Source organism: Aspergillus multicolor (assembly GCF_047715735.1).
Source record: "Aspergillus multicolor strain CBS 133.54 unplaced genomic scaffold BDW74scaffold_34, whole genome shotgun sequence".
NCBI lineage: Eukaryota > Fungi > Ascomycota > Eurotiomycetes > Eurotiales > Aspergillaceae > Aspergillus > Aspergillus multicolor.
Genome location: NW_027395985.1, coordinates 131,948 through 146,861, shown reverse-complemented (window position 1 = coordinate 146,861; position 14,914 = coordinate 131,948). Strand labels below are relative to the sequence as shown.

The window sequence follows — 14,914 nt, the reverse complement described above, 5'->3', positions numbered from 1 at the left end:
TCCTCGTCTTGCTGCTACCATGATGCTCCAAGGCTCCAACGGTTGTGTTTCATGCAACCATGCCTTGGGGACTGACTTAGACGATTCAACCATTGTGCTTATGAAGTACCAAACGGCATTGCACAGACCAGATCTTGCAATTGCTGGAACTCGAGTCGCGGAGCCCGGTATGGCTGGCTTGACCATGTCAGAGGCTGTGCAGAAGACATTGCGTGCACTATTGATGGCGAGAATGGTGGCCCAAATAGTACTGCCCACTTAAAACCAAACCCTGCTATGTTAAAGCAGCAAATGGGCTAACCGCCGACCGTTGTATACTTTGCTAAACAGTGGCAGCCTCTTTGAAAGGAGAATGGATACCTCGGGACAAAGCATATTCCCGAAGTGGCATGCAGCTTGTTAAGGTTTCGGCTGATGAAACACGCCGAGATAACCGGCAGCAGTAACGCGGCACAAGGGCATTCTTCAAGGGCGAGATGGCATGATCCGCTGGGGCTGAAACGAGTCTGATATGCAAGTCATTTCAGGTAAATTGTGGGGGATAATCCCAAACAATCGGGTTCTGGAGATTGATAGAGTACATGTCGATCGTTAATAGGATACTCCGTGCCTATAGCAACATGCCATCGTATTACAGTACTATTTTAGAGCAAGGAATCTGATGCCCTGTTCTGGGCAGAGTCGTTGATTCTGGAAGGCGGGAAGCTGCACCTGCATCTCCTTCCCCGTGATCAAACAATTGTTTCAACATCGATTCCAACTCCAACTCACCCCACCCTCCCGTCCTTACAAGTCACGTCAGTACCCCCATCATCTCCTCTTTCCACCTGCCCCTGCTGTGCTTTGGGGTCGAAATCTGGATCAACGACCCGCTAGGATGGATTTATTGAAACCAGTGGATCCCAAGTTTACGAGATGTCTCCCGAAGATCGAGGTAAGTTCATACCCCGACCTGAAGGTTGGGAGTGAAGTCATTCTGACCTCGAATCGCCAGCTGCATGCCCACCTTAGCGGTAGCATCAGCCGCCAGTGCCTCCACGAGATATGGCTCCAGAAAAAAGCTCGCGATCCAACCTTCGACGTAGAGGACCCGTGGGTGGTAATGCCCCCCGGGAAAGTGGACTTTTCTCTGAACACGTAGGTTTTCTCTTGAGAAGTAGTATAGGACTTGAGTTGCGATTTAAGACAATGGCATATATTCCAGGGAATTAAGAAAACTGACCAAAGCAAAGGTTCTTCCAAGTATTCAACCTGTCCATTTACCACCTGGTCAACGACCTCGAGAGCGTCGCATATGCCACAACCTCTGTGCTCCAGGCATTCCTTGACGACGGCGTCCGCTATCTTGAGCTTCGCACCATTCCCCGCCCGTCACCGGGCTCTGCTTTTACCCGTGACCAGTATCTCTCTATTGTCCTCGATACAATCGCTACATTCAAATCCCGGAATGCCAAAAAGGTATCAATATACCTTATCCTTGGCATGGACCGCGGTCAAATCATCGAAGATTCGACACATGCACATGAGATAATCGATCTGGCTATTGCCAACCGAGAGCGTGGAGTTATTGGAGTCGACGTTTGCGGGAACCCAACAAAGGGTGACATCTCTCTGTGTCGAGATGCCTTCGTCAAAGCCAAGGAGCATGGTCTCGGCTTGACAGTACACTTCGCTGAAGTACAATCCGTGGGGCTTCGCGAGGAGTTGGAGACTATGCTTTCATTCAATCCGGATCGCCTAGGCCACGTTATTCATGTTCCGGATGACATCAAACGAGAGATCGCGCGCAGGAAGCTTGGGTTGGAGCTGTGTATGTCATGTAATGTGCATGCGAAGATGTTTGAAGGGGGTTTTCTTGACCATCATTTCGGATACTGGAGGCACGAGGAATGCCCAGTCGCTCTTTGCGTGAGTTCTCCCCTAATCGTTGTGTTCCTCTCAGCTGACTGAATAGACGGACGACGTTGGTTTCTTCTGCAGCCCGGTCTCGAATGAGTACCTATTGGCCGCGGAACACTTTCAACTAAATCGAAAATCTATCCTCAGCATCTCTCGCAAAGCCGTTGATGCAATTTTCGGAGGAGATGAGGAGAAGCAGCGTCTATGGAGTCTACTGGATGAATTCGAATCCCATTATGACCAATAATCATTTCTCTGAGCTAAGATTTTTCTATCATGACTTCGTGACTCATAACATTATCGTACAAGCGGATCAACCTTGCCAGCGGAATTTGCCCTCTTTCAGGGTTTCCACCACTCCAACAGGCATAAACTCCCGGTTCACGGCCGCCAGGTTACCATACCTCTTCACCATTCCAGCGCGGTACAGCTCCGACGTCCACTTCCAGTAAGGAGACATGCCCGACCAGTTTCCAGAGATAGTCTTTGTCTTGCTTCCTGCTGCGCTCAGAGTCAGGGTTCCGCGCATTGCAGGCGTGAGGTTGACGTCAATTTCATCCGGGATGCGGATCAGGTCCAGATAGGCGCTCAAAAGCGGGCGACTGAAGCTCTCGGCGTACTCCATGTACTCTTCCAGCGAAAGGAAATCCGTCGGAAGATTGAATCCATGCTTACCCCCCAGGAAAGCATTTGGATTCTTGGGCCCATTCTGTTCGAACTCTTCCTTGGCAGAGAGATATGCCGCCTCTTCGTCCAGGAATGCCTTTTGAATTCGACGGTGTGGCGTCTGTTTGATGTCCTCGCGCATCGCAAGAAGGGAAATGTAGGGGTTCAAGAGGTGCAGGCCGCCGAATTCGATGGGGAAGTAGAATAGACCATCAGGAATGTCGTGGACGTTGAACCTCTCCGCGATCGTCTTTCGGAGACTGTCGGTGACGCCGCCACCGTTGCTATCGGGGAAAAGAGTGTGTTCGATTTGGCTCAGTGTCGAGACGGCCATGTCAATATGCTCCCTCCCGAAACAAACGGCCGGTTTAGCGAAGTTGTTTACAAAGAATCGGCCAAAGTAACTGTTCCATGCCTGGATCCATGCGAAGACGCTCTTGCAGGCAGAAAGCTGACGTTGGAGCTCAATTGTGTGCTCTGTGACCATATTCTGGTCGATGGTGAAACGACGTTCTTGGGAGTCAAGTTTCAAGAACCCCCAGCGGATGTCACCAGATGGAAGCAAATCCTTCTCTTCCGAGTCCACCGAGGTGGCTGTCAGGATTGGAGAGATTCTGTCACCAGCGCCTTGCCAACGTACGGTTCCGGTCTTTTCTTCGTTGAATTCGAGACCCATAACTCTAGCAAACTCGGTCATGGTGGTCCACGCCTTGACACAGGTACTTTCTTGGCCCCAGAACCAGAAGTCATCATGCAGTCGATATAGATAAGCTCCATCTGTACTCTGGTTCACTGCGTAATCCATACAGAAGAGTACGGCCTCCCCCATGGCGCTCGAGAGCGTGTGGCTCATTGGAATGCCCGTTTTTCGAACCGCGGCAGTGGCATTTGGGCCGTCATTGACAAACTTCATCGGTGCTTCGAGGAATGTGCGAAAGAAGTCGAGCCACTCCTGGGGGACACCGAAGTAGGCAAGGACCTCAAGCATCGTAGTATGAGGCAGAGAAGGGCCGAACCATTTGAAATCCGACCGGATAGCCGTGAAATGTCCATGGAGAGTGGTGTGCAAGATGGACTCCGCGAGAAGAAGGTGAAGAAGGGAGTGTTTCGTTTCGAGGGCGTTCTTGGAGCGATCTACTTCCTCCCCGTCGTCATCGTAGCTCGCTACCTCGGTTTCGACCGAGGACGGCAGCTGGGACATGAAGTAGTCCTCCGCATACACCCGTTGCCTCTCTTCGTTGAGTCCCCGGGCTCGAGGCAGGCCGACGAAGTAGCTCCGGCGCAGCCTATCATGTTCGGGGATGTGATCGCGAGGTTTCTTCCAACCACGCGAGCCAAGAAAGGTGACGAACGCAGACCGTAGAGCGACCGCCCACTTGGAGCCCAAGTACTGAAACATGAGGCTGTCGAGCAGGTCTTCGTCCATGAACACCCGGTATTTCCCGTTCAGCTGGCGGCGCATCTCCACCTGGATACCCTCCTCAGGCCAGCTCCAGCTGTCCAACGAAGCAATACGCATATTCAGAACGTCAGCAACCTCTTGGGCCACAGCATTATTCCGCATGAGCTCTTTGAGAATTCCCGTCTTTTCCTTCGACAAAAGGTCGGTCTTCAACAGTGAACCAGAGATCCAGGAAAGATCTTCGACCGTGATCCACGTCTTCTCCGCCGCAAGGCTCGTCGCAAACGATTTGATGGTTTCGCGAAGCTCCTTCAGAGCCTGATCTGAGAGCGCCGTTTGAGTGAAGAGGTCATCGAGATAAGCATGAATGGCGGACGCCTGGACCTTGGACTCGCTGAAGACAATCTCCTCCCATATCTTCCTCTGCTCATGCATCTCTGCACGCCCCACAGTCTCCATGTCAACGTCTCCAACGCCTTGCTCCTGCTCACCCGCCAAAACCGACGCCGCTCCAGATGCCTCCAGCTCCCCTAACCACTCCGTCACAAGCGCACTGTAGAAGGAGGCATGGTCATGCGCTCGCTCCATGTACTCGATCTCCCCCTCAAGCGACTCAATCCACTCCCGCAAGCTCGACTCGGACACGGAAGGGTCATACTTGCCCTGCAGGAGGAACCGGCGAATGTTGGCGTGCACTGCGCGCTCGGTTCCGTCTTCGACCGGCGTCTCAAATGATTCCGCGTCGACATCGAGATCCTCCTTGTCAAAGGCATCGTTGGCATGGCCCTTGAGTTTGGTGACGCCCTCCAGAAGGATGCGAACTTTGGCTCGCAGTTCTGGAGTCGCGTTGGTGGACTGGATGATCTCCGCACGGCGCTTCTCGAAAATGGCGCGCTGCTTGGAGAGTTCCTTGATTTTAGTGTTGGTGATAGAGCGAAGGGTTTGGGGGAGAGCGGTGGAAGCCATTCTTGCAAGGGATTGAGGTTTAATGAACGAGAGAGGAGGTTGGTCGGAAGTTAAACAAAGGAGAGAGTTGAATTGAGAAAGAGTGATAGTTGGTCGATGTCTTGAAGACGAGAGCCTGATTGACTTGAAGAAAGCTGGAGACCCACGCGACGATCCGGCGATGGAGTAAGAAGGTCTACATTGTAGACGATGCGCGCCTTTAAGAAGCATCGGTCTGAGGCAGCAACGAAGCTAGCAGCAAGCGAGAGTCTACGGTGAGTCAAAGCTGCGTCAAAAAATCAAACAAAAGACTGTCTACGGCGGGTTGGCGCATCAAAGAAGCCATACAGCGCGTTCCCCTGGGGTTGAGTGTTGGCTGCGGCAGCTCACATGACGTCAGCGCCTTGCCTCTTTCGGACGCCGACTGAAGACAAACAGCATGTCCGGACCCCTTTCGAATGGGGATTCAGTGTCTTTCTATAGAGAATCGAGACCCGACGTTCCATTTTGTCTCCTGGATCGTGGCTATGATGAGGCTCTCGGTCTTGGTGGACTTGCACTCCCGGCATGTGAATTTGGAGCAAACCCTAACCGGCCAGCAACCCTAATCATACAGGTCGCTCCAAAACAACAGATCGGCCAGTTTCTCCTTGTTTACACCAGCGTTTGCAGAATGCTCTACCTACGGTGTCCTGATCCTTCTATGGATTTCGCTGGCTGTCTTCCATCTGAATCACCCAGCCATTTCCCAGTCAATGACGCCTACAATCCTGTCTTTGTCGACGATGATGTTTGATAACGTGAAGTCGTTATGCACGAGGCCACGGTCGAGACTGACATCGCCGTCCTTGTCGTTTGTCTTGGCTTGTAGCGACGGGAAGAGGATCGCGCACTCACGCGGGTTGAGACGGCCGTTAGTGAGAATACTGGGATCAGGCACGATATGAGAATCTTGGGGCTTTCCAAATTCAGAACCATCGCTCGGGGGTTGTTTGATAGCATTCAACTGGCGAAGAATCTCTCTAGCCTGGGTCTTGAAGAATACCTTCTACTGTTGGGAGAGGTACGGCCATGCAACGGCCAGCACGACGGCGGGGAGTCGTTCCTGGACTAGGACCTGCCGGCCATTAATCTGAACAATTTGATCAGTGGGTATTCTATCTGAGATCATAGTAGCAAAATTCAAAACCAGCGGCTCGACTAGCATAACAAGCAAGTAAAGGCACAACTAACCTTTCCCGCAAAGTAAATCCTCGGAACCCTAACTCCATCACTAAGAGCACCTTTCGCCATGTCAATAGCTCTACTCTCATTCTCATCTGCATACGCGTAATCTATGCCCTCTCCATCCCTGAATGCAGATGCCCGGACTTGACAATCACACTCCTCAGCGCAAAGACATCGCGTCCTCCTCCTCAGCCGAGTAAATCAGATTTGATTCCGTGCAGCAATCGAGAACGGAAGACCAGCACGCGATCGAGTCCGGCGTGTGGGAGTTGATGTGCGCTAGATCGACCTGGAAGTCGCTCGGATGCGGGGTATACCAACTGTAGAGGGGGATGTCAGCGTAGAGGTCTGTTGGTGGGATGAGGGATGGAATCTGTGGTGTACGGATCGAAAGACATGATCTCTGGTCACTGCGCTGTGCTATTGCTGTCTAGTATTCTATGAGCAAGCGCGGGAGAATGATAGTTCTATTTATGTATGCAAAGAATGTGGAAGTGTTTTTTGTTTGCTGCGGCATTACCTGTGCCTACACCGCTATATATACTTAGCAGTTTAGGAAGGTACGACCAGCCCTAGCTGTCATCGTCCATCGCACCTGCCTTATACGACTCAGTCCTATAGGGAAGGAGCACCATGAAAGTGGAAAGAACGATGGGGAAGACTGCCGGTCGCTCCTTCCCTTGACTATAGAGTCCCATAGTCCGGATTAGGAAGGAGCGACCCTCGGTACTTAGGTGTGGCACCTGCCTAAGTTTTTGGACATGTACTATCCTGAGAATGGCCGGACTTACTTAGTGATTTTACCCTAGACTAGGACACAATCACATTAAGTAGGTCCGACCACCTCAGTTAGAGCGCTCACTAAGATAAGAAAGCGCGATTGATTATGATTGTCCGCTGGATGGATACTCATGGTAATCTAGGTGGGAAGAGGGAACGATCTAGATCAGCCATAACGATAGGCTTCAGCTACATACATATTTATCTTTATTTTATCGGTGTTTAGACGAGTCATCAAGCGGTGCTGCAAGCAGCAGAATTTCTCAATTTGAGAACTTGAAAACCAAGTCTTTAGCCACATGAAGCGAGGCGAGTCGTAAGACTATGTAACATATCGTCATGACAAAAAAGCGCATCGCAATCTATACGCCAGCGGATCCAGCCTTTGCACTCTTATAATCCTCCCGGGTGTCCGAGGTCTCTAATTCTAGTGGTTTTCCGGTTGCATGGATGTCTTCCGTATCAATCTCATGTCCCTCCGTATCAAGCTCGAGGTCGGTGTCGACTTCGTGCCAGGTATCGCTCGTCGCCTCGATGGGGAAGAAGCGCGTTAGGATGTAGTACATCACGAAGGAGACGATGAAGCCGGAGAGGTAGTTGACGTTGTAGATGTACTGGGCCCCGACTGGTACTTTGCGACCAACGGCTCCTGCGAATCCGACGATGTTGATGAGGAGTCCTGAGAGGTACGAAGCATATGCCTGCCACGAGAAGCCGTAGTTGAAGCGGTAGACGGAGTCTTGCTCGCCACTGTACAGGTCTTTGATAATCAAGTATCCCTTGCGGACAACGTAATAATCGCAGATCATCACACCTGCAATAGCAGATAAGAAGATGGAGTAAGCCGATAGATATGTGGTGAATTGGTTGGAATCGGACACAAGGTTCCACTGCCATAAGTTAGTTGAATATGATGAATGGATCTGGGTGATAGTGCGTACCGGACACATGGCCAAGCCAATTGCCGCACAGATATAGCTGCCACGTCTAATGGTAATATATCGGGGAAGCAAAGCGGTCATGTCCGTACCCGCGGAGACCGAGTTGGCAGAGATGTTGGTGCCCAGTTGAGCCAAAGCAAACCCAAGTGCAATAATAAAGATTCCAAAGCGCTCAGCCGAGCTCGCACCCTCAAGGAACCTACCCAGGAGATCGAGAGGGTTCCAGATCGCATCACCGCCGAAAATGACCGCTGATGACGAGGATGCAATGATGCCTATGAACGAGGTAATACCGAAGCCAATCGGAATGGTGAATAGCTGCGCCCACAGGGCATCCTTGGGTGTCCGCGCAAATCGAGAGAAGTCTGGGTCGTTCATGATCAAAGCAGCGAAGTTGCCCATGCAGCTCATGAGCGCTTTAACCACGGCCCAAGCTAGCGTACTGCCGTGAACAGTGTGGGACTGGTGAACAATTGGGCCAAGCCCGTTGGCGCGAGAGATAGCCCAGGCGAAGAAAGCAATAGCGGCAATCGGCGAATAGATCGATTTGACAGTGAACAGATGGCGAATCTGATGAACTGGAAACCAGAGTGCTGGGAGAGACACCAACCAAAAGAGGAAGAAACTCAAGAAGTTCTTGGTGTCGACACCGGAGCTCTCGGGGATGCCATTAGGCAGGTTTTCGTAGCTTGGCCAAATCGCCCGGATCATCAGCGTAATGCACTGTCCTGATCGAGAGTTAGATACTGTAACAAGACCTGACAAATATGTTTCTCACCTCCAATGTATCCCTGTACACCATACCAGATGATAGCCATGACCGTGCGGTTCAATACCGGCCACAGTCCTCCCCAAACTCCAAATGATGACCGACAGACAACGGGGAAGGAAATATGGTAGACAGCACCAATGCGACCCGTCAAGCATACAAGGCACGCCGCGAGAAAGTAGCCAAACCAAACGCATAGCCAGGATTGCCACCAGGACAAGCCATCAACAATCATTGAAGATGAAATCATCCATGTGTTCTGTGCGACCAGCATATTAGCTCTGCCGGTGCGTACGCCAAGTACCGTAGAAGACTCACAATGTTCAGTGAGTCTGCAATCCAGAAGAAGACAAAATTGTACCACCTCCACTGGCGGCGATCGGGGTCGACTGGTGACCGACCGTTAGAGCCTCAACTGTATTCTCGGGAGGCTGCCGCAACTCACCTGGGCGCAAGTCATGGTTCGTCAACATCAACTGGGTGTTGGTCAACTCCGGGTCCGATTCCACCTCCAGCTTCTTGAGCCATCGCTTGATATCCGGCATCTTGCCTCAATGTGCAACGAGTAAAGATATGTCAAGAAAGAACCCCTCAGCCGACCAGCGCGAGGAAACAACGTAGGTAAGGTTCCTGATGTAATCAACAGTGAAATAAGGTGTGGTCGAGGTCGAGACAATGACGCAAGAAGAGAAGCCGTCAACCACGGAAGGATCAAGCCAGAGTCAATAGCCTGATCCAAGAAACGTCCAGTCTGAGCCAGAGAAGAAGCACGGGTGTGGGATATAAATGTGGAAGCCCAAGAAGACAAGGTTATATGCAGACCGTTATAGATATGTCATTATCTGGAGCAGCCATCCGCAGCCATCCACCCACGAGCAGGCGATGGAACTGGGACGATAAGAGGACTCGCGAATTGGCCCGATGAGGAGCATCCAAGAGCCCGATCGGCCAGGCCGACCCTGGCCTGGTCGTCCTTATCACCCTCCCTGAGCCATTCGGTTGCTCTATTCTGACGACTAACAGCGCCCGCCTGCGACTGTTATCAGCGACCGGTGGGCCTCGTGTCTCTCCGCATTTTGAGCTGCGGCCAGTCACAGCGGCCAAGGCGCTGCCTTAGTGCCATGGGGCATATCGCCTCCGCGGGTTGGTTCCTGTTCGCTGACTCGATCTGATCGAGTAAAGATATCGCGTCGATAAAAGGCCGGCTCTCCGTCCTCGGGATGGGTGCATCTGACAACTTTTGTTCAGCCTTCGGTTGATCGCATGATCCCGACCTCGAGAAGCTTTCTATCACGTGGATTCCTGGTATCGGAGTTTTGCTCTTCTCCGGATTCGCTGCTAAGCTTATCTCTCCACACTCTGTCCAGACGCAAGGGACAGCGGAACAGCGAACTATGGGTGCAAGACCGCAAGTTCAATGGTTGAACAATGAGTTTATTTATATTTAACATTTATTATATACAGGATCAGCCCTTGTTCCACTTGCCAAACTTCATGTAATCGTCATACAGTGCCTTGAACATCGCCCGCCCAGAGATGTCCAGCCCAGCGCTCAATGCCCGCATTGTGTCACGCGACATCACATCAAGCACTGAGTACAGACCTGGCAGAAGAGCCGCCTTCACATCAGCCGGCAGAGTGCTGCGGAGGGAGCTCTGGGCATAATCCATGATGAGGTAATGGAGATACTGCCCTGCGATCTGCTTGGCCTTCTTCGTCTGGTCCGTCAGTCCTTCGTAACCCGCATTCCCGGGAGTCGGTCGTGACACCGCAAATACCGTTGGGTCGCAAAGGGATGTGAGGAGACGGGTGTAATGGACGGCATGTGCAGCGCTCAGTTGGGACAGCCAGTATGGCTGTTTTCCCTGCGTCATGTCAGGCTTGCCGAGTACCCCGCGTTTTCTGGCTCTGGCGAAGAGGCAATGGATCAGCCGTTGCATGGCTGGAATGATCAAATGGAAACGGCCTCCTAACTTCTGACGGTGAAGCCCTAGTAACAGGCCCATCAGTCGGCATAAGCGGATATAAATCACGCCGGAGAAATCAGGTCGAATACGAGGCCCTTCTTTTGAGGCGCATGTGGCAAGGCATGAGAGGATACTGTCAACGTTCCATTGAGATACACAACGTGGGTGGTTGCGCAGGAGAACGTCCAAGCACTCTGTGGCAAGGACAAACTGCTCGAGTGATTTGCTGCGAGGCAACGCCTCGGTTATCTCACTGCAGATCAGGGACAGCTCTTTCGCTAGGCTGCTCTCCTTGTCCTCGGTGGGCGGCGCTGCGGCAACAGCCAAGCCGGCAATGAGTAGATGGTACTCGGCGATCTTCCCAGTGAAGCCCAACTGACGAACATCCCGAATGACCCGAGTCAGGGAATTCGCGGACATGGACCTGAAACGCTCACTTGTTGCCCGGATGAACTGCTGCTGTTCCTCACTATACATGTGCTGCAGAGGAAGTGATTCCGCGTATTGTACGACAGGAACGGTGGCGTCTCTTTCCGGATTCTGGGTAGCTAAAACACGGCGACGAACGAGCCTTCTCAAAGAAGAGCCCGAGTCGACCGACTTTTCAACGTAGCTCTCAATCTTGGATAAGTACTTCTTGACCTCCCCATGGTCCGCAGCAAGATCCTCGAAGTCTTCCAAGGCATCTAAAGTCTTGATCACGGTGATTGTTTCTTCCAAGGGCTGTTTCTTGCATTGGTCTCTGGCAGATCGCAAATCCGCAACCACTAGATCAAACACCTTTTGTCGACTGCTGGCTAACTCTGCGGCATCAATCGCATCCGCTAGTTGTTCCCGACAAAGCCAAAATTGATAAAGAGATATTCTGAGGAAGAAGCATTCCATGGAGCTGCGGTCAATTACCTGCAATTTAGCAACCTTCCCGGATATCTTGCGGTACATCTTTTTGAAAAGCTTGCGGCGGTCCGCTTCAGCTAGAAGGAGTAATTTCGCAATGACTGCGCGATGTAGGAATCTGAATGCCTTCATTATCTCGAGGTCAACGTCCGTATCCTGTAGTGAGATTGCTTTGGCCATCGTCCAAAGCGGCTCCCAGTTGCCTGTCAACTCAGCGGTAGACTTTGGTAAATCTGCCAGCTTAGCCATGAGTGACAGGATACCAACAGTGACAATGGAAGTGCTGTCCTGTTTCGATAAGACACCCTGCAGCAGATCTAGGAGGGTTCCAGTTTGGCGGCGAGTGATAATAGATGCTGGTATTCTTTGCAAACTCTCAATGTAAAGCTTAATGTTAGATCCATCTTCCTTGATCGTCTCGGAGATGATAGAGATTAAGTCATTCACAATGCTGGGAGCGTTGAGAAGATATTCGTGGGATACGACGCTGGCCCATGCTTGCAAAAAACGTGCACCCGAAGAAAAGTTCTCCAAGCTTGATGATGGTTGGTACTGAGCCGTAGCAAAAGAAAGGATATGAGATAGGAGTGGGCGTCGGACTTCGGGCTCAATGTGAGTCCAAAGATCGGGAAATCGGAGAAGAGCTAGAAAGTATGCTAATGATAGGATAGCTGCAGAATCAATGGATTCCAAGTGACCATCCCAGGCGGAGCCCATTGATTCTAGAGCATCTTTCGCCGTAAGGGATTTCATCAGTTTGATGACTTCCTTCATCAATGATGCCAAATCCTCGCTGCCGTTGGTGTTCGGCGAGTGCTTGATAACAACAAGAACAAATCGATATGCTTCGATACACTCCAGACGTGCAGCGAGCTGATGAGTTAGATCTCTGTGTCTGCGTGTAATCGTCTTTGCAGCTGCGCCAGTCAATCTTATTAGAGCAGAGCCGAGACCAACATCGGCCTTCTGAACGTTGTTTTCGATCAGACTGCGGGATAGTTTCCACAAACGCCAGCGCCAATGCACATCCTGGTCTGAGGAAAGTGCAGACACGACTGTTTCAATGACAGATTCAAGGTCAGCGTTGGAGTCTGCTAGATTGATGCTTCGTTTTCTGAGCCCAGCCTCAGCAATGACTAGCTGCGCATACGATTCCGCAGATTGAACCAGTTCACCATCATCGCCGCGGATGTTGATCGCTGCTGCATGTAGCTGAGCAGAGGCGAGATTTTGGTTCAGTGGGTTACGCATAATCTCACTATACGCATCGCATACGTCGTCATCTTCCCACACTGTGAAGAGGCTGAGATTACTGTCTTGCATCCTTGCCTCTTCTATGTCGAGCAGTTGCTGGTACCAAGTTTCCATGAAGCCCTTAAGGTCTCTAGCATTCATAAATCCACGTAACAGAGGCAATATAATGCCAGTTTTGATGGTTTCATATGTGGCGACTGTGGAACTGCCGCTTCGCCAGTGCAAACCAATCTTCTCGCACAAGGCTGTCAGATATGTCCCGGAATCCGCGAGCCCGGAATTTGGAAGAAAGATGTCCACTCCTAGTTCAATAAGCAGCGCAACTAGGTTCCACTCAACCAGCGAGAGCTGGTCTTTAAGAAGCCCGGTGTAGGTAGCATGTGTGAGCAGCGTGTGTAATGACAATTGCACATCCTGCTTCAAAGCTACTCGGAACAGCTGCTCTAGAATGTTCACAAAGTCAGAGAGAAAGGTGGCCGGTTTCTCCACTTTCACAGACGAGAAGGCCAACTCAGCAGCAGCAACGAACAAGGTCTCCAACCAAGGCGCTTCATCTGTTTTCCTTCGGAATGAGTCTCGCGGGACCGATCGAGTAGAAATGTAAAAGAACTCTGGGATGAGTTCGGCCGCATTAGAGATACCTGCCTGCGTTACGATAGCGTCAGGATGTGTTGGCGGCTCTGAAGCACAAAGGATAGGCCGCAAAGCATCTGAGACTGGTTTGACAGAGCTCCAATCGGGCTCCTTCGCAGAATAGTCTATGCCTGATCCACCTCTGCTAAGGAAGTCTGCGCGCGCTGGCAATATGACATGAAGAGCGATGAGACGCTCAACACCGTTCAGCACATTAGCCCTCTCGTCCGTGTCAAGTTCAGCTGCGCGAACGCAATGCATCAGTCTTAAAGCGCGCTGGGAGCAGTGTATAGCAAACGATCCCTAGACATGACTGTTAGTACATCTTTAATGTCGGTGTTTATATCCACATACGTTCGCGTAACCTTGTTCCGAACCATCTTGACGATGGGATCTCCACTCCCACAATTCTAGAAGAGCGGGGAGGACGTAGAACAAATGCTGCAGTTCTGTTGTCTTTCGCGCATGGGAATATTGCGAGACGGCGATCGAAGCGAGAGTAAAAGATTTACCGAGAGTGACGGCGACCGGCTGGGGTTCACCCCTGAGAGCGTGCCTGAGGTGAGAACGAGCGGTTTCATCCACACCATTTTTTCGGCTGGCCAATGCCACCAAGCTATAGAGGCAGTCGAGGAGGCGTGTGAAGGTTAAGAAGCACGAAACCGGTGTTCGGGGCTGCTCGTCAATATCCATTGCATCCTGGTCAACCCCGTTGGCCCTCTTCCGCTTTGTGCCCTTCCTGCCGGATCCTTCACTTAGGGTATGGCTGGATTCGGAATCGGACGGTAACAGCTCATTCCCCCCATTTCCAAAACCAGAAACCACGTCGTCTGTTAGGTCGGTAATTGCATGGTCCAGGATACCGAGGAATTTCTGGTCTTTGAGCGTAGATGCCAATGTTTTCGAAGGAATAAGGTCAATCAGTTGCCGTAGTAGGAGGAACGACGCAGGCTCAACACGGTAGTTCTTCCCAGCCTTGAGCTTTTTCAACAACCACCGTAGAACCCATTCCTCCTTCGGCGCCGCGTGGATTGGAACATGAGGAACGCGATTGATCTCCGGATGGCTGGCGCATAACGACAAGTCGAGTCCGATAATTTGAGCAGCCTCGTTTAGCTGAATGTTTGGAGACGCCGTGCCCTTCTCGAGTCGAAGGAGAGCCTCTTGCGAAGGGCGTGGACGCTGAACGAACTATCGTGTTAGCACAGATATGGCTAAAAGGAGCGGGCTGTATAGAACGCACCTCGGGCAGAGAAGGCATCCTGGAGGGAAGCACCGTCACTTTTCCTTCGTCCTTTTCCCCGATTCTACCTGGGGCACAACCACATCGCCTAGCAGAGACATCTAACGATCTCTGCCCGAGTTGTTTGTAGTTTGGACGACTCTGTACCTCTCCCGAGAAAAAAAGTGGAAAGACTGATAGCGGGCAACTAAGCCTAATTTTTCCGACCGCCTTCACCTGCTCTCGGGCGGGTCCAAAGCTCGAAAACCGCCGCTCCCGACCGACTCAAGGTTGACGTCTTGTTACGAACTT

At 51.5% G+C, this 14,914-nt stretch overlaps 3 protein-coding genes across 3 annotated transcripts; 1 reads left to right on the top strand and 2 right to left on the bottom strand.

Moving 5' to 3' along the window:
• The first annotated feature begins 717 nt into the window (after nt 1-717).
• On the top strand, nt 718-2,179 carry BDW74DRAFT_88997 (putative adenosine deaminase). Its single transcript, XM_073734003.1, has 4 exons — nt 718-934; nt 995-1,137; nt 1,233-1,908; nt 1,955-2,179. Exons 1-4 carry the CDS (start codon nt 878-880, stop codon nt 2,144-2,146), a joined length of 1,068 nt encoding a protein of 355 aa, XP_073579671.1. The 5' UTR covers nt 718-877; the 3' UTR covers nt 2,147-2,179.
• A 4,780-nt stretch (nt 2,180-6,959) lies between these two features.
• Nucleotides 6,960-9,788, bottom strand: BDW74DRAFT_160845 (nucleobase cation symporter-1 family protein). Its single transcript, XM_073725692.1, has 5 exons — nt 9,075-9,788; nt 8,948-9,018; nt 8,639-8,888; nt 7,861-8,588; nt 6,960-7,809 (listed from the first exon to the last, which is right to left on the bottom strand). Exons 1-5 carry the CDS (start codon nt 9,172-9,174, stop codon nt 7,282-7,284), a joined length of 1,677 nt encoding a protein of 558 aa, XP_073579670.1. The 5' UTR covers nt 9,175-9,788; the 3' UTR covers nt 6,960-7,281.
• Nucleotides 9,789-9,871: 83 nt separating this feature from the next.
• BDW74DRAFT_88970 (ribosome biogenesis protein URB2) lies at nt 9,872-14,909 on the bottom strand. Its single transcript, XM_073734001.1, has 3 exons — nt 14,624-14,909; nt 13,735-14,562; nt 9,872-13,683 (listed from the first exon to the last, which is right to left on the bottom strand). Exons 1-3 carry the CDS (start codon nt 14,639-14,641, stop codon nt 10,096-10,098), a joined length of 4,434 nt encoding a protein of 1,477 aa, XP_073579669.1. The 5' UTR covers nt 14,642-14,909; the 3' UTR covers nt 9,872-10,095.
• Between the last annotated feature and the right edge of the window lie 5 nt (nt 14,910-14,914).

Bases quoted from the DNA above. Each gene is read 5' to 3' on its own strand.
- BDW74DRAFT_88997 (XM_073734003.1), top strand. From the start codon at position 878: ATGGATTTATTGAAACCAGTGGATCCCAAGTTTACGAGATGTCTCCCG. The intron at 935-994 runs GTAAGTTCATAC...TCGAATCGCCAG, and splicing joins GATGTCTCCCGAAGATCGAG to CTGCATGCCCACCTTAGCGG. The intron at 1,138-1,232 runs GTAGGTTTTCTC...ACCAAAGCAAAG, and splicing joins GTGGACTTTTCTCTGAACAC to GTTCTTCCAAGTATTCAACC.
- BDW74DRAFT_160845 (XM_073725692.1), bottom strand. From the start codon at position 9,174: ATGCCGGATATCAAGCGATGGCTCAAGAAGCTGGAGGTGGAATCGGAC. The intron at 9,019-9,074 runs GTGAGTTGCGGC...GTCGGTCACCAG, and splicing joins GAACCATGACTTGCGCCCAG to TCGACCCCGATCGCCGCCAG. The intron at 7,810-7,860 runs GTACGCACTATC...AACTTATGGCAG, and splicing joins TTGGCTTGGCCATGTGTCCG to TGGAACCTTGTGTCCGATTC.
- BDW74DRAFT_88970 (XM_073734001.1), bottom strand. The intron at 13,684-13,734 runs GTATGTGGATAT...AGTCATGTCTAG, and splicing joins CGGAACAAGGTTACGCGAAC to GGATCGTTTGCTATACACTG.